The sequence below is a fragment of the Terrapene carolina genome, unplaced genomic scaffold (assembly GCF_002925995.2).
Source record: "Terrapene carolina triunguis isolate 2854851 unplaced genomic scaffold, T_m_triunguis-2.0 Scaffold21, whole genome shotgun sequence".
NCBI classification, from domain to species: domain Eukaryota; kingdom Metazoa; phylum Chordata; order Testudines; family Emydidae; genus Terrapene; species Terrapene triunguis.
In genome coordinates, this window is record NW_020664372.1 from 6,062,487 (window position 1) to 6,078,174 (window position 15,688).

A 15,688-nucleotide genomic window follows, 5' to 3' on the forward strand; every position below is an offset into this window, starting at 1 on the left:
TTTGCCCACCCCTGAGCTAGCGCATTTTGGTTATTTTTTAATATGTATTTCCCCTCAGTTTTTTAGATGCTTCTAAACCCTCGCTTAGTTGCCACCTTCATAAGCATGCCACACATATTCCAGGTTCCTTTAAAAGCTGTATTTTCCTCTTTGAAAAAATAAATCAGGAGCAGCTTTAATGTTCTCATAAAAAATTTGGTGAGGGCATGGCAGCAGCCTTGACTTATTTGAAATTATTTATTTTTCTTTGAATTATGACCCCTGGCTGCATACACTCAACAGCATATTGCATACATTTGGTCTCCCTCCAGACATCAGTTCAGTATAAAGAGAGTGTAGACTTTATAGATTGTTCTAGACTCCATGAAAGAAAAGAAAAGGAAATGTATCCCAGTTGCCTCTAAAATGCTGTTAAGAATGGTGGTTCATGGGGAGAGGGCATGGAAGGATGTGACCATAAGAACCTGTCAATGCCAACTGGTAGAGAGGGTTACAAGAATATTTTGATCCTAGTATGTACATTCTGATCCATCAGAGTACCATGTAAGATCTTAAATGAAAGCAAGGATTATTGTGAAATGCATGTACAGATACTGTGTAAAAAGTGTGTGTGTGTGTATATATATACATACATATACTGGAAATATGTTCTTATAGTTTGAATCAAGGTGTTAGTCACCAGCAGAGGTGAAAAACTGGTTTCTTGCCTGACCAGAGGTGTTCATCCATCTGTCTGTTGAAATGCAAATTGGGTATTGTCTCCTTCACAATCTCCAGTCTGAGCCAAATGCAGATGAAGGATTATGAGATTTAACAGGAAGAGAAGAACAGCTGGGGGGAAAGAGCCTTGTCTGGGGGTGCACTTCAAAGGCTTACTGGACTATAACAACGGAATAAGGAAAGCACCCTGTTATCCTGCACCTAGGAAGTAATAGAGGCCCTGTAGCTACATTCTTGAAAACACTGCAAAGGTCATTTGGGATGAGCCAAACTTATTTAGATTGCAGGTTAGCCTGTTAAATTTAGTCTCTAGAACGCTCTAGTAACCTGCTGTTTCCATTATCCTTACTCTTCGTCTCTCAAATCATGATCTTTATTATCAAACTTGGTGCTGTGGTGTTAACAAGGAGCCGATCCTGAGTTGAATGTGTGTGCACTGTTCCCTTGGGGACAGCAGAGCTGTTATTTCTGTTCGTGGAGAAGGGTCTGGACACTACAGGGGAATACTCTGAAGGAACTTGGGGCCTGGAGTACACCTGTTGTTAACTGCAAGGCAAAGTAAGGACTGGCATAGCCCAGAGGAGATTGTTTGGGTGGCTGACAGGCTGGAGATGTCAGGAAGCTGATACCCAGTTAAGCACAAGCAAATCTCTATCTTGCTGGAGGCAGGGGTGTAACAGTGTGACTCACAGTCACGGGCACCCCGAGAACCATCACAAGGGGTAATGGAAGATTCTTTTGTGTGTGCAACTATTCTTACCTAACAGTGGAGGCAGTTTTCAGCCTGTAATTCAATGATACTTCTAAATAAAATGAGGTATTTAAAAAAAATTAACAGAACGCAAGTGTAGATATTAAAAAAAAAAAGACAAATAAATGCTTCTTAAAGGTTAATTGAAAGAATTCTTTCTAACTACTAGGATCTGAGTTGAGAACCTTGTACTTTTTGTCTCTCTCTTGTATCAGTTGATGACACCACAGACCCATAAACCATACACTGAGATATTAAGAATGTCATAACTGTGCCTAGTGCAGTGAGGAAATCTGAACACAGGTCTTGGCAGATAAATAAGAGGAACTAATTTTCAACTCATCTTTACACCACATTAGTAAATCTATTTGAGATAAATACTGATGGATTGAGTGAGTGTAAAAACTTAGGTTATGTCTTCCCTGCAGAGTTAACCCAGGCTCTTATTTGGGTGTTGTTCCTAACACGGTTTCCATCCACACACAATACCTCTGACCTGAGTTTGGTAGTGCTCTGTCAGCCCAGGCTAGCTGGACTGTTTGGGGCTATAGTCTGAGTGCTGCTTACACTCAGGCTGGTAAACTGCCTTCTTTGCAGTGTGGATTCAGGGTAATCAACTTGGGTGTTGCTGGTTCTCCAATGCCTTCCAACAGTTATCCCAGAGTTGTAGTATTGTGCCATGTATCTACTCCCTTCTTCTGCACTGGAAGTCAGATACCAGCTTGTATACCCCATTTGACATTGAAATCCACATTATATACCACTTGCTGTGCTGGCACATTTTTTACTGCACTCTCACAGCACTTGAACAAGGGATGGCATTCAGGAAATCAGACTCCCAGTGTACTGCCATCTGGCCAGAGGCTGACAACAAGGTTGTGGTGGGCTTGTGCTATGAGGTCAGTAAAAGCTATAATTTGGTGAGCTGTACCTGAAACATACACTTCTATGAGGCCATCTCCAAGAAGCTGGTAAAGTAGGGAATTCAACAGACAGGACCTCAGTGCAGGGAGAAAATCAAATCCTTCAAGAGCGGGTACTGGAAGACTGGAGATCAGAACCCAGTCTGGCAACTCACCAAGAATGTGCCTAGGAGGTCACTGATGGTCAGAACCTCTGTGGGATAAGAAAATGGACCGGGGATGACCGGCTGAAGGTGATGCAGCAGGATTTTTCCAGCCGGATGGACCAGCTCTTGCAAGTGTAAAGGGAAATGCTGGAGTGAGGCCAGCAGAACGAGGCTGCAGCACAGGCCATGTTGGAGATGGAGCAAAAGATGGCAGTGGATTTCATTGAACATGACTGAGTGATAAGGGAGTAGGACCACCAGCAATAGAGGAAATTGTTTGATTGGCTGCTGGGTGTGATGGCCTGCAGGCAGCAGAACATACCAGCTCAGACCTTGCCCTGGTCCAAGTCCAGCCTGCTGTAATGGCCTCCCTCCTCACTATCATATGGTACAACCACTGGACAATTCTGGGGAATGAGCCAGTTAATGCAGTCCATGAATGGAAGTGAACAAGGCTCAGTACTAATGTGGACTCGAGAACAAATGGATATAAACTGGCCGTGGGGAAGTTTAGGCTTGAAATTAGACGAAGGTTTCTAACCATCAGAGGGGTGAAATTTTGGAACAGCCTTCCGAGGGAAACGGTGGGGGCAAAAGACCTGTCTGGCTTCAAGATTAGGCTAGATAAGTTTATGGAGGGAATGGTTTGAGGGGATAACGTGATTTTGGTCAATTAGGCAATAACGTGCCATCGCTGGTAAAATGAGGATCCGGCTGGAGAATCTTGCCTGTATGCTCGGGGTTCTACTGATCGCCATATTTGGGGTCGGGAAGGAATTTTCCTCCAGGGTAGATTGGCAGAGGTCCTGGAGGTTTTTCGCCTTCCTCCGCAGCATGGGGCAGGGGTCGCAAGCTGGAGGATTCTCTGCGACTTGAAGTCTTTAAATCACGATCTGGAGACTTCAACAGCTGAGTTAAGGGAAAGTGGGTGGGTCAGCTTATGTGGCCTGCATCATGCGGGAGGTCAGACTAGATGACCATAATGGTCCCTTCTGACCTTAAAGTCTATGAGTCTATGAGATGTACCCAAAGCACTGCATCCTTGGTATCCACAGGGGACAAAGAACAAGTACACTGACGATATGGAATTCCGTTACATGGAATGTTGCAGTTCTTGGCTTTATTTTTATTTGTTTTGTATTTATTGCACTTTGGGTTTGTTTGCACTTTCTTATTTCACTTTCTTTGGTTTGTGGCAGCTGAACTGCCTGTGTTGTTGACTTTTAATAAACTGTTTTGCTGTTCAGTCCCTCAGTATGTGAGTACTTGGGAAACAATAAAGAAATCTCAGATCAGTAGTGTCACCGAAATATTGGGTCCACCTAGCTGAGAGCCAATAACAGCCAGGCAGGGATAAGGAAGAGTTGCTTTATTCTGCAGAAGAAAGGAGAGCTTTGCACCTTGGTACAAAAACTCTGTCTTACACACATTTTACTGGTCCTTTATACACATTCAGACAAAGGCCCTTGCCGTGTTAACGCTTGATTGGTGGTTGTCAGACCCGTGCTTTTGCTATCTGGTCAGTGAAAACCGGCTTGGGACCAGCTCCAACTACCTTAAGACCTTGAAAGGGAAGACAGTTGAAAAGTTCAGGCTACTGTGTACTTGAGGTGTCTGCTTCCCCCTAATGGCCGCTGGCTGACATAACGGCTGCTAGCTGTTAAGGGGGGTCACCAGTAACTTTCACAGTAGTACATAAAGTTGATGCTCTCACAAGTAAATTGATAGAGCACACTGATTTTGTCCTCACATTTCCCCTTTCCTCATTTCCCCCTCCAAACCCAAGCTCTGGGCATACAAGGCATATCTTATTTCCATTGTTCTGGACCCAGCCCCACTTACCAGAGATGCACTTTCTGGCTGCCTGTACTGTGCCTGTGAACCAGTCGGGTATCAAACCATGCCTCGCTGTATCCTCACATATATTGTGCAGTGCATAGCACGCCCCAGTAACATGAATAGCATAATACCCACTGGCATCCAAATGGTTTTGTAAGCAGCACCATCTTGCCTTCAGTCAGCTAAATGCACATTCCACCACCATCCTGCAACCTCTCAGTCTGTAAGTTAAACCTTCCTCTGCCAAGTGCTCTCACATCTGGGTAGGGCTTAATAAGCCTGTACAGCAGAGGATAGGCTGGGTCTCCTAGAATAACAGTGGGCACAGACTTATCCATATTATTGGGCACAGATTGATCCATGGTGATATCCATTTTAATGGGTGGGAATAAAGGTCCTGTTTGAAAATGCCAGATCTCTGGCGTATCATGGTGGTATGCATCCTGCCGATGCATTCCATGTTGGTGTCCATGGACCGCCCTCTGTTGTTGACCAAGGCCCGCATAATGAGCAACTAGTATCATTTCAGGTTTACATATTCATGTGTACCATTTGGGGGTAGGGGATGGACTATGGGCACATGTGTGCCATCGATGGCCCTAGAACGGTTTGGTAAGCCCATATGCATAAGCCCTGCTATTATTTTGGGACCGTTAACCATCTTCACCACCCGTGGATGAATCAGAGCAATAATTGTCTTGAAAACATCCATCACCATAAGCACTGACAGTTACCTTGCCAATGCCAGCCTGGTTAGCCACTGACCTATAGCAAACTGGGGTGGCCAGCTTCCAGACAGGTGATCAGCTGGATTAACTCTGCAGTGAAAACATACGCTTTGAGGTAGTTCTTCTAGGTCAGGATTGAGATCCACTTGCAAGGGATTGTGGAAAAACTTTACCATGCCTTTAATATGGCTAAATAGTAGTTTTCAATTTTCAGGGCTCTCAAACAGCACCTTCAATTGCATTAAATTCTTTCCTATCCGGCCTCTTATTTAAGTTTTGCTTTCTAAATGATAAAAAATGATAGCATTATACTTCAGTAAGATTACTGAATTCATAGTGATAGTTAATGCTAAGCTATTGCCTAGACAAACATTGCTTTTCTGTGTGAAGTAAGATGTGTGGAGACCTCAGAACAACTTTGATAACCTGAGTAGCCTATTTTGGTGGGGAAATGTTTTTCAGTGGTGTCCTCAACTTATCCTTTCAAGGTGGGAAAGGACAGCCAGGGGCCAGTAGATAGCAGTGGGGCCAAGAGACACATTAAACAAATTGGGCCTTTGAAAGCACGGGGTTTGATGTGACTCCACCCAGGGCCCTGTTTTTGAAGTTGTTATAATTGGTAAATTAATAGTTGATACTATAGCACCTGTTATAGTTCTGTGTACTGTAGTTATAAAGGCAATAATATTACAGTTACTGTTAGTAACTATTAATAAAGTGGTTAGACAGAACTCCATTGTCACTGTTTGTCTCCAGTTAGCAGCTTCAAGGATTAGTAGTGCTCATGCTTGAGCTAAATTGGATCTGTATTTAAGTGAAGTGATCAGTGGAGACTGAATTATGACAAACTAACTCAATTCACTGTGACTGTGTTATGGGCTTGACTGTAAATCCTGAAATTCTTTATCCATGAGTCTCTTTAAGCTGATTTGGAATGATATGTGAATGGTTTGCTATGTTAATATATTAGTCAGAAGGGTTCAAGCAGTAAACAAACAATATTTAATTTTTATCTTCTCCCATGGAGACAACATTTACTATTGAAATAATTTTGCTAATTTAACTGTCTTCAGAAGTCAGTCAGATGTTTGTGATGGAAATCTTGACATGACTATGGAAATGGTTTGCTTTTGCTTCAGATAAACTCAGAAGAAGCATGCCTAACCTAGCTCGGATGCCAAGTACTCCTACCATTAATAACAATGCTAGCTCGCCAGTCTGTGTGAGAAACAGTCAAAGCTTTGATTCCAGTTTACATGGAGCCGGTAATGGGATTTCAAGAATACAGTCTTGTAGTAAGTATACATCTTTTACTGCTCGTCGTTGTGCTGAAACTCACTGCTTTGTGTAATTGTGGAATATTTTACCCAAAGCTGTGTAGGTGGTGCTTTGATGTTACATCCTCAGGCTTCAGACCATGAGCTGCAGATATAAAAATTTTATTAAAGCTAATGTTAAAAAATTATATAGTACACAGGTTAAGAAGAGAGTGTATGTACATCTGGATATAGTGCTTAGATTATCCAAAAATACAAAGTTTGTTTTAAAAGTAATAAGATGCATATAATACATAATCAGCCATAACCCAAATTTAGGTGAATAAATTTAACAATATAGTTTAGATATAAGCATCCAAGTATTCAGGTACTTCGCTCATGAAAAGTTATACAGAGGCCAGGTCTACACTACCACGCTAGTTCGGCGGCTGGGGATCGAAGTTCCGGGTTCGATTTATCGCATCTGGTCTGGACGCGATAAATCGAACCAGGAAGTGATCGCCGTCGACTGTGGTACTCCAGCTCAACGAGAGGAGTACCGCGGAGTCGACGGGGGAGCCTGCCTGCCGCGTGTGGACCGCGTCTGAACCGCGGTAAGTTCGAACTAAGGTATGTCGACTTCAGCTACGTTATTCACGTAGCTGAAGTTGCGTACCTTAGTTCGAATTGGGGGGTAAGTGTAGACCAGGCCAGAGTGTTGGTTGTGGCAAGTGGATATCCCAATGAGTGAAGATTGTCCCTCAGTAATTGAGAATTTAGGGTAGTTTGTCCGTTAGAAAATAATGTTTAGTGCCCTAGCAGGAGCCCTATTAGCATATGTTTGTGGACCCAGGCTGGGAGGCTTGTACCCAGATGAAGTATAGACATACCTTAGATCAGTGGCTCTCCACGGTCCACCTTTCCAGACTACTGTACTACTTTCAGGAATCTGATTTGTCTTGCATACTCCAAGTTTCACCCCACTTAAAAACTTCTTGCTTACAAAATCAGACATAAAAATATAAAAAAAGTGTCACAGCACTCCGTTACTGACAAATAGCTTTTTCTTATTTTTACCATATAATTATAAAATAAATCAATTGGAATATAAATATTGTACTTATTTTTCAGTGTATAATATATAGAGCAGCATAAATGTCATTGTATGCAATTATAGTTTGTACTGACTTCGCTAGTGCTTTTTATGTAGTCTGTTGTAAAACTAGGCAAATACCTAGATGAGTTGATGTACCCCCTAGAAGACCTCTGCATACCCCCAAGGGTACGCGTACCCCCGGTTGAGAACCACTGCCTTAGATGCTTTAAATACATGAGGTCCTTCGGGTGTTTAGTTTCTGTCTTGTGGATCATAAAATGTATGCCGTTGATGCACACCAGAGGGCAGAGTTGTGTAGAGAATCTCTCTCTAAAGCAGGGGTCGGCAACCTTTCAGAAGTGGTGTGCTGAGTCTTCATTTATTCACTCTAATTTAAGGTTTCACGTGCCAGTAATACATTTTAACGTTTTTAGAAGATCTCTTTCTATAAGTCTATAATATATAACTAAACTATTGTTGTATGTAAAGTAAATAAGGCTTTTAAAATGTTTAAGAAGTTTCATTTAAAATTAAATTAAAATGCAGAGCCCCCCAAGACTGGTGGCCAGGACCCGGGCAGTATGAGTGCCACTGAAAATCAGCTCGCGTGCCGCCTTTGGCACCCATGCCATATGTTGCCTACCCCTGCTCTAAAGCTTTTGGATGTTCCAGCACTCATTTGAAATGATAGTTTGTGTAACAGTGTATGTGGAATGGACTGTTATATTCAGGAGGCTTTTTATAACTTTTGTCTGTTTTTATACATAAAGCGTATATCTGTACGACCTTTTTTGTAATGCCAAAATAATTGTCTTATTACGGAAAAAGTAGCATGTGGTTTATAACAACTGACTTTTTAGTGATCTGGGAAAAAGAATAAATTATAATTTCAGCAAGTCTGTCATGTTAAAGGGATTTGGCTTCTAGTTACCTAGAATAAATATTAACAAAGAGTCCTGTGGCACCTTATAGACTAACAGATGTATTTGGAGCATAAGCTTTCATGGGTGAATACATGCGTCTGACAAAGTGGGTATTCACCCACGAAAGCTTATGCTCCAATACATCTGTTAGTCTATAAAGTGCCACAGGACTCTTTGTTGCTTTTTACAGATCCAGACTAACACAGCTACCCCTCTGATAGAATAAATATTGAATCATTGCAGAGCAAAAGAGGAGTGAAGTAGGAGTGGGATTTTTGTCTGATGATCTTATTTTTGTTTGGTAGTGGTGTTTTAAAATGTTTACTTAAATTGGACTAACAGATGCAGTATGTATTTGTATTGTATCTAAATATTTAACCTGTTTTACAGCTGGTTTGATTGAAACGAAAGGTCACCTCCTCTAATGACAAGTGTATTCAGCACTGTACAGACTTATTTAGAAATAAGTGCTAATACGTGGTACTATGTGTTGTGTGCTGACATTGTATACTATTGTTACCATCCTTTTACAGTTCCATCTCCAGGACAACTTCAGCACAGAGTTCATAGTGTGGGACATTTCCCTGTGTCTGTCAGACAGCCTCTCAAAGCCACAGCATATGTAAGCCCAACTGTACAAGGCAGCAGTAGTATTCCCTTATCCAGCACCTTACAATTATATTCTAACAGTGGAATCCCCATGCCAAACAAGACTGCAAATCCTGGGACTGTAGGACGCAGTGCTCTTCCAAGACCATCATTGGCCCTAAGTGGGAGTAGTATACCCAGGAGTAAAATTGCACAGCCAGTTCGAAGGTAAGAGAATGTTCTTATTAATGAAAAGAGTTAAATGCACCTCCTTTACACATAGATAGCCTTGGCTTTGAGAACTCTTTTCTTTTTTTCTTTTTTAAAGAAATCTGAATTCAGGCTTTTGAACAGAAACACTTTGACAGGCTATTGATGCTGGGCTGAATTCTGTCCTCTCTATACATGTCTTTCTCTCTAAGCAATGAAAACTGCCCATTCATAAACCCCAGTGAACCTTAACGATTAATGATAACTACCCAGCAATGTTAAATAATCACATACGGATAACAATGTAATTCAGTGAGCCAACAGTAAATTAAAACAACTCCCATTTTACCTCCCCTCTCCAAGAACAATCTCAACCTTCTCCCCAAACCCTATCAAATAATAGTTTGTGCAATGTGCCCCAAAGGTAATCCAGTTCCAGTTATTTTGAATAAATGGTGTGAGCAAATTCAAATGTCCCAGAGTCCCCACAGAGAATGGCTTGCTGAGAGCCCCCTCCTTTTTAAAACAAGAGGGTGGCACCTCTGACTGCAGCTGTGGCAGAATGGCCCAGTGAGAGAGGCAGTGTGTCAGGTAGGCAGCTCCCACACCATGTAGGATTGTGTACATCATGACCAATACCTTTTAAATTCCATCTGGAGTCCAATAAGCAACTAGTGCAGATCCAGAGCCCTAATGTCATCTGTTCCCAGAGAAATGTTCTGTATAGCAAGTGAGCTGCTACATTCTGCACCAACTTTAGTTTCCAAATGGTTTAAAGGTATAGCCCATGTAGAGCAAGCTTGAGGTGATAAAGTCTGTGATGTGATGATCTATAACAGCAGCTGGGGGTCTAAAATAAACCTTTAGTTATGAACTCTTATGACTGATGGGAGATGGATTCCCTCAAAAATATTTTTGCCATCTCTTCCAGCTGCTTCCTACAACCCACTGTATATCACCTTGGTCTTGTCTGGGTTGAGCTTTGCCCACCTAACTGATCCAGGCCCGAATCTCAACTAGGTATTGGCTAGATCCAGAAAAACACTTTTGCTTCACAGTTTTGCTTCAGTGGAGTTACTCTGGTTTTACACGTGTGTAAATTAAAACAGTTTGGCCCAGTGTGTTGATACAAAGTGGACTTCGAAAAACAACTGACAGTTTCCTCTTTCGTGAAGTGTGTACCCTTAGATTTCCAATGTAACCATTTATTTTTGTTGTTCCCTGATGGAGCTCTCTCTTTCTCTCTCTCTTCTGGAATAGGAACTGTTTACTGTAGAGGTCTGTCACAGGGCAAGTATACCCTGTCACCTTGGGGGGGGGAGAGGGCGAGGGGCAAGGGCATGGTAGCCCCACGGTTAAGTCAATATGGCTACCCTCAGCCTCAGGGTTATGTGGCCCAGTGGCTGTAGTCAATAGGACTATCCCTGGCTGCAGGGAAGTGCGGCCTCATGGCCAGAGTCAATAGGAGGAGGTCTGGTGGGCTGCCCCCCAAAGGGGGCAGCCAGGGTAGCAGGACCCAGGTCCACTAGGTCCCAGCCCAGGGCCCTGGTAATGGCAAGTGGGTTTGCCACTAAGTCGGTGGGGAATTTGCACATAACACACAGACTGCTGCAGGGACACTGGCTGGTCCCTCCCTGGGCTAATTCTTATCGTGACTTCTACAGTTGAAGTCAGGGTGTCTTTGGAGTCGCCAGGCTCGTCAGATAGTGACTGCAATCTCCCTGGGGCGTTGCAGATACCTGAGCGCTTGTCTGGGCCTTGGCCTCTCCTGCTCTCGCGGTCCGGGATCCCGGCTGCTCCTCAGCTGAAGCTGGCGAGATGCATCCTTCCTCCTCAGTGGTCAGCACAGACTGAGCTAGGCTGCTCCCTTTTATACTGCAGCAGGAGTTGGAGCATGCCCATCAGGGATGAGGGGGTGTGGCTTCTGCCACCAAGAGGTGCTGTATTAACCCTTTTGTCCCCAGTGTGGGGCAAGTACAACCTGTCACAAGGTCTCGGTCTCCTTTCTAGAACAGTTAGTCATACTTTCCTTCCATGTCTCTTGAGAAATATTCAAACAACTTATTATAGAGAAAAGTAAGACAAGCCACATGTGAAGCTTTCTGGAATAGCTCACAAGTGTGAGTGCCTACCTCAGGCCAGACGGTCCAGAAGGAGGACATAAAGCCCAAATTAGTTGTGAGTTCTATACTTTAGATTTCACCAACCAAGTAACAAGTGTGAATACTTCAAGCACTATAGCAGCCTAACCATGGAGTCACTGACAGTCCCCATGGGTGCTCCGGTCTATCTTGCCACCCAGACAAACTTGCCTTTGTGTTAGATGGTCCCTTACACCCCAAAATCACAACAATATTCAGGTTACTCTCAGTCCCAAGGAACTTAGACCTTAGACCTCACACCAGAGACAACGCTTGTAGCCAATCCGATAATAAACCAACTAAAGATTTATTAACTAAGAAAAAAAATGAGTTATTTACAAGGTTAAAGCATGTAAACATACTCACACAAATGAGTTAATCTTAGGTTCCAAAAGTAATAGAAACTACTGCAATATGCAAGCTTTCTATGTCCTCTAGAGCTAACCCAATCCAAGCAGCTTTGGGATCCCTTGCTTATGCTAAGAAATATTGCCCTCTCCAAATTCCAAACAGCAGAGTAATGCAGTTTCTTCTAGTCACAAATTTGTATGCCCTTCCCCCTGAATTTAAACTGATGGGAGAAGTGTTTGTGCCCCTGTTGTCTTCATGGGCGGGGCAGGGGGAGGAGGCAATCAACAAAGTCTTTGTCCTTTGATGTTTCACAATGGCTCATTTGGTTTCAGTGGGCCTTGTTGTGTGCAGGACCTGCACTTTACATTAATTAATGCTTCTTTCCTATTTGGTGAATTACACAGTTACAGAGGTTTACAGTGCAAACACTCAGTATAACTTTTATGGCCTGGGGTACAGATGTTATAAACGAGATCAATACATGCAGCATCCTACAAGCATTTCATCAAGTCTAAACACATTCTTATAAACTTAACATCTATTTTAACAATGCTAACACAGATGAGCCAGACTGGTTTGCAGCTATGCATTTGTCAGTGAGGCCCAGGGGCCTTCGTATGAACTGGCACCTGGTCTGCCAGCATCACTCCACATTTTATTGATTTTAATAGTAACCTTTAGAGAGACTCCACTGGGGTAGAATTGTGTGAAACCAACTGGGTTAGGTTTGCCCAAATTTCACCAGATCTTTCTGGTGGGTTCAGTTGTCTGCACTCCCCTGGTTCATCTGAACCATAAAAGTGAACCAGATGAAACTCGCCAAACCCAGCAAGCTTCCCTACCCATCCCTGCTAAGCAGATAACCTGCCCCATGTACCCTGAATCTTCCCTTTATTGGGCCCCAAAGGGCTGGCCTGGTAGCCTTCTAGCTCCCTCCTGCTGGCATCTCTTTTGGGGGAGTGAGCAATTGGCTGAACTGCTCTCCCTTTCAGCCCCTCTTGGAGAAGATGCAGGCTAGCTTGCTTTCCCTCTCACAGCGAGTACGTTTTATCTAAACAATCATCATTTTTGAGAAAATGAAAGCAGCTCTTTTCTGCTTACAAAAAATGCAAATGCTTTGAGAGCTGCTAGCAGGCTGTTAGTTATGGCAGTAATTTTTCCTTTGAGAGAATTCTGATTAAGTGATTAGTTTCATTACACAAAGTGCCATTTAATAGTTCTGCATCCTTTCTAATAGTGCTGATAGGTTAAGTAATGTGGTGTTGCTAAACTGTACACGTCGGTAGTTAAAGGTTGAGTCCCACCAAATAAATTATTTCTCTTTCTTCTCCCTAACCCCAATGCTTAATTAAAAAAGAATAGTTCACATAATTCACTCTAAATTCCATACCCTCTTTGCTGCCTTATTGCAACTGGGCTGGGAATTATGGTGCTGGAAATGCTTAAACTGCCAGGAAGAGTCACAGGTGACATTGCTTGTGTGTAAGGGACATATCTTCTGCCTGGTGCCCTAAAGCTCTAGCGTGGGAATGAGGAGGGAGCATGGAATCCTAGGGGGTTGGACACTGAGAGGGAGAAGAGTGTGTGAGGGGAGCCAAACGGGTTATGAAAGGGCTGGTCTATACTTACCCGTTAGTTTGACGGCTGGAAATCGAACTTCCGGGTTCGATTTATCGCGTCTGGTCTGGACGCGATAAATCGATCCCGGAAGTGCTCGCCGTCGACTGCGGTACTCCAGCTCGGCGAGAGGAGTACCGCGGAGTCGACGGGGGAGCCTGCCTGCCGCGTGTGGACCGCGTCTGAACCGTGGTAAGTTCGAACTAAGGTATGTCGACTTCAGCTACGTTATTCACGTAGCTGAAGTTGCGTACCTTAGATCGAATTGGGGTGTTAGTGTAGACCAGGCCAAAGAAAAGGAAACTGATGGAAGTCCTGTTCCACCTCCTAGTAACAGTATAGGGAGAGCTCCTGCTGCTGTTTCAATCTACTTGTAACCACTAGAGCCACTGTCTTCAGAGAAATGCAAGAATCAGCACTGGTGGCTGCTGTTTACTTGCTGGTTCCATCTTCCTTGCAGCAGGCTGCCCCCTCCTCCAGCCCAGGATTCCTGACGGGAGAGGAGCCAGCAGAATCAGCAGTAGTTGTGGCTAGAGGGGGAGCAGGGAAGGGAGAGAGCCAGGACCTGAGATGATGAAAACTGGCTTTACAAGAAGCGGTAGCAGGGAACTGGAGCTGGCTATGGCTCCACCTAGTGCCTGTTGATGGCTGCTTGTGGCTCTCTTGGCAGATTTCATATCACCATATCCACTAGCATTTCCAGCCTGACCCCAGCCCCTCCATTTAATTTCAGCAAAGTGATGTAATCAAAATATGGTGGGTATAAAATGTATGTAGCCCTCCTGAAATTGTTAAAGAAGCAGATGGAGCAGAGTTGGATACTGTGTCAAACTAATTGTCCCAGGCAGGTTTTCTTTAAATGTCATTTGAAACAGCTATCCTCAGTAGTGTTTGGAGGTTTGGGAAATAGTTAATTGCTAAGGAATTTATAATAAAAATTAAGGTGGCTGTTATATTATGGTGCTAATGTTTCCCAGCTTTTGTTTTCTGATAATATGTTTTTAAAACTTGGAATAGGTCAATTTCAGGAAGGCTTTCTCTCCCCAGGACAATACTTATGCTGCCATTGGCAGGAAAAAAACAGGTGCTATTTTTAGAACGCACAGATTTGTTTTTTTCAAATGCATGTTGGGTGCAACAGTTCATGTGGGGGAATGCCCCTCCCCTTTTAAACTGAAATTATTTTCTGCAGCCTGTTTGTATGGGACGTAGCTACTGTTTTAGTGACAAACGCATTTGCACTGCTTTTTAATCCCATTAATCTTGCAGAGCCAAAATAGTTAAGGGAGAGGGAGGGAGGTTCTGTTTGATCTTGTGCATCATCAACAGAATTGTTACTAAATCCCTCGCCTGTCCCCCCTGTGTGAACCTATTGAAAGAGGTGAGATGTCACAGGTATCACAGAGGGCCTCCTTTGCAGGACTTTTATTACTGGTATTATGTGAGAAGGAAATAGTTTTTATGGGCTGGGGGGAGAACAGTCGGGAGAGCGGAAAAGCAAGAAGTGAGCTTTTTTTCTTTGTGTGGGGAAGAATGGGATGAGCAGGGCAAAACATTGGAGTGAAGAGAGGAGTTGGTGGGGGTAGGGAGGAAAAGAAGGATTGGTAGTTTGACATTTTGTGTAAGGCCACATTGTTCCTGCATCAGGTCAGAACCACCTCCTACAGTTTAGAATTGAAATCCTGGTCTCATTGAAGTCAATAGCAAAACTCTCATTGACTTCAGTATGGTCAGGATTTCACCCCAAGTCTTAGTTATGCCATTTTATAATATATTAGCATAGAGCTGGAAATATGCCATGGAAGAGTGTACATGCATGTGTATATGGGAACACCTACAAGGCCAGCTTCATTACATATGTGACTGATGCATGTCTTACTGTTCTCTTACCTGAAATGTGGCTTATTTTTTTAAAACAGTTTTCTTCAGCCTCCAAAGCCTCTTTCTTCTCTTAGTACTCTACGAGATGGAAATTGGAGAGACGGCTGCTATTGATGTCGGATGCCCCTGAACAATGGAAAAGAAATAATGTGGTTTCTACTACCCAGCTGGCTGGGTAACTATGTTACAGGAAGGGAAGGTCCCACAACACTATTTTCATTGAGTTTTAATATGTAAGAATATCCGTTATACCCTGTCATTTTTTAAAAAAATGAACATTATTAAAGACTAAATATTGCACTTAGTCATTTGCCTGGAAAACTGCAGTGTTATCAAACTAACAGTTGCGGTACTGTCATTTAGAACTTAAGAAATTTTTATATATGTGCAAAATATCGGACGTACTTCCTTTGAGAGAGTTAAGAAATGCCACTATTTCAAACAGCTTTGCCATATAGTAGGATAATTTATTCAGTGTACTCTGTAAAGATGATATGCATTTTGTTGCAACTTTGGGG

General features: G+C 43.0%; 1 protein-coding gene across 3 annotated transcripts in view; it reads left to right on the forward strand.

The window, feature by feature from the left end:
- SLAIN1 (SLAIN motif family member 1) overlaps window positions 1-15,284 on the forward strand; it is a 79,569-nt gene extending 64,285 nt beyond the window's left edge. For all 3 annotated transcript variants that reach the window (XM_026657692.1, XM_026657729.1, XM_026657763.1), the window contains 3 exons: window positions 6,247-6,402; window positions 8,916-9,198; window positions 15,209-15,284. In XM_026657692.1, coding sequence (XP_026513477.1) covers window positions 6,247-6,402; window positions 8,916-9,198; window positions 15,209-15,284 — 515 coding nt within the window. The remainder of the gene's footprint in view (window positions 1-6,246; window positions 6,403-8,915; window positions 9,199-15,208) is intronic.
- Window positions 15,285-15,688: the final 404 nt, after the last annotated feature.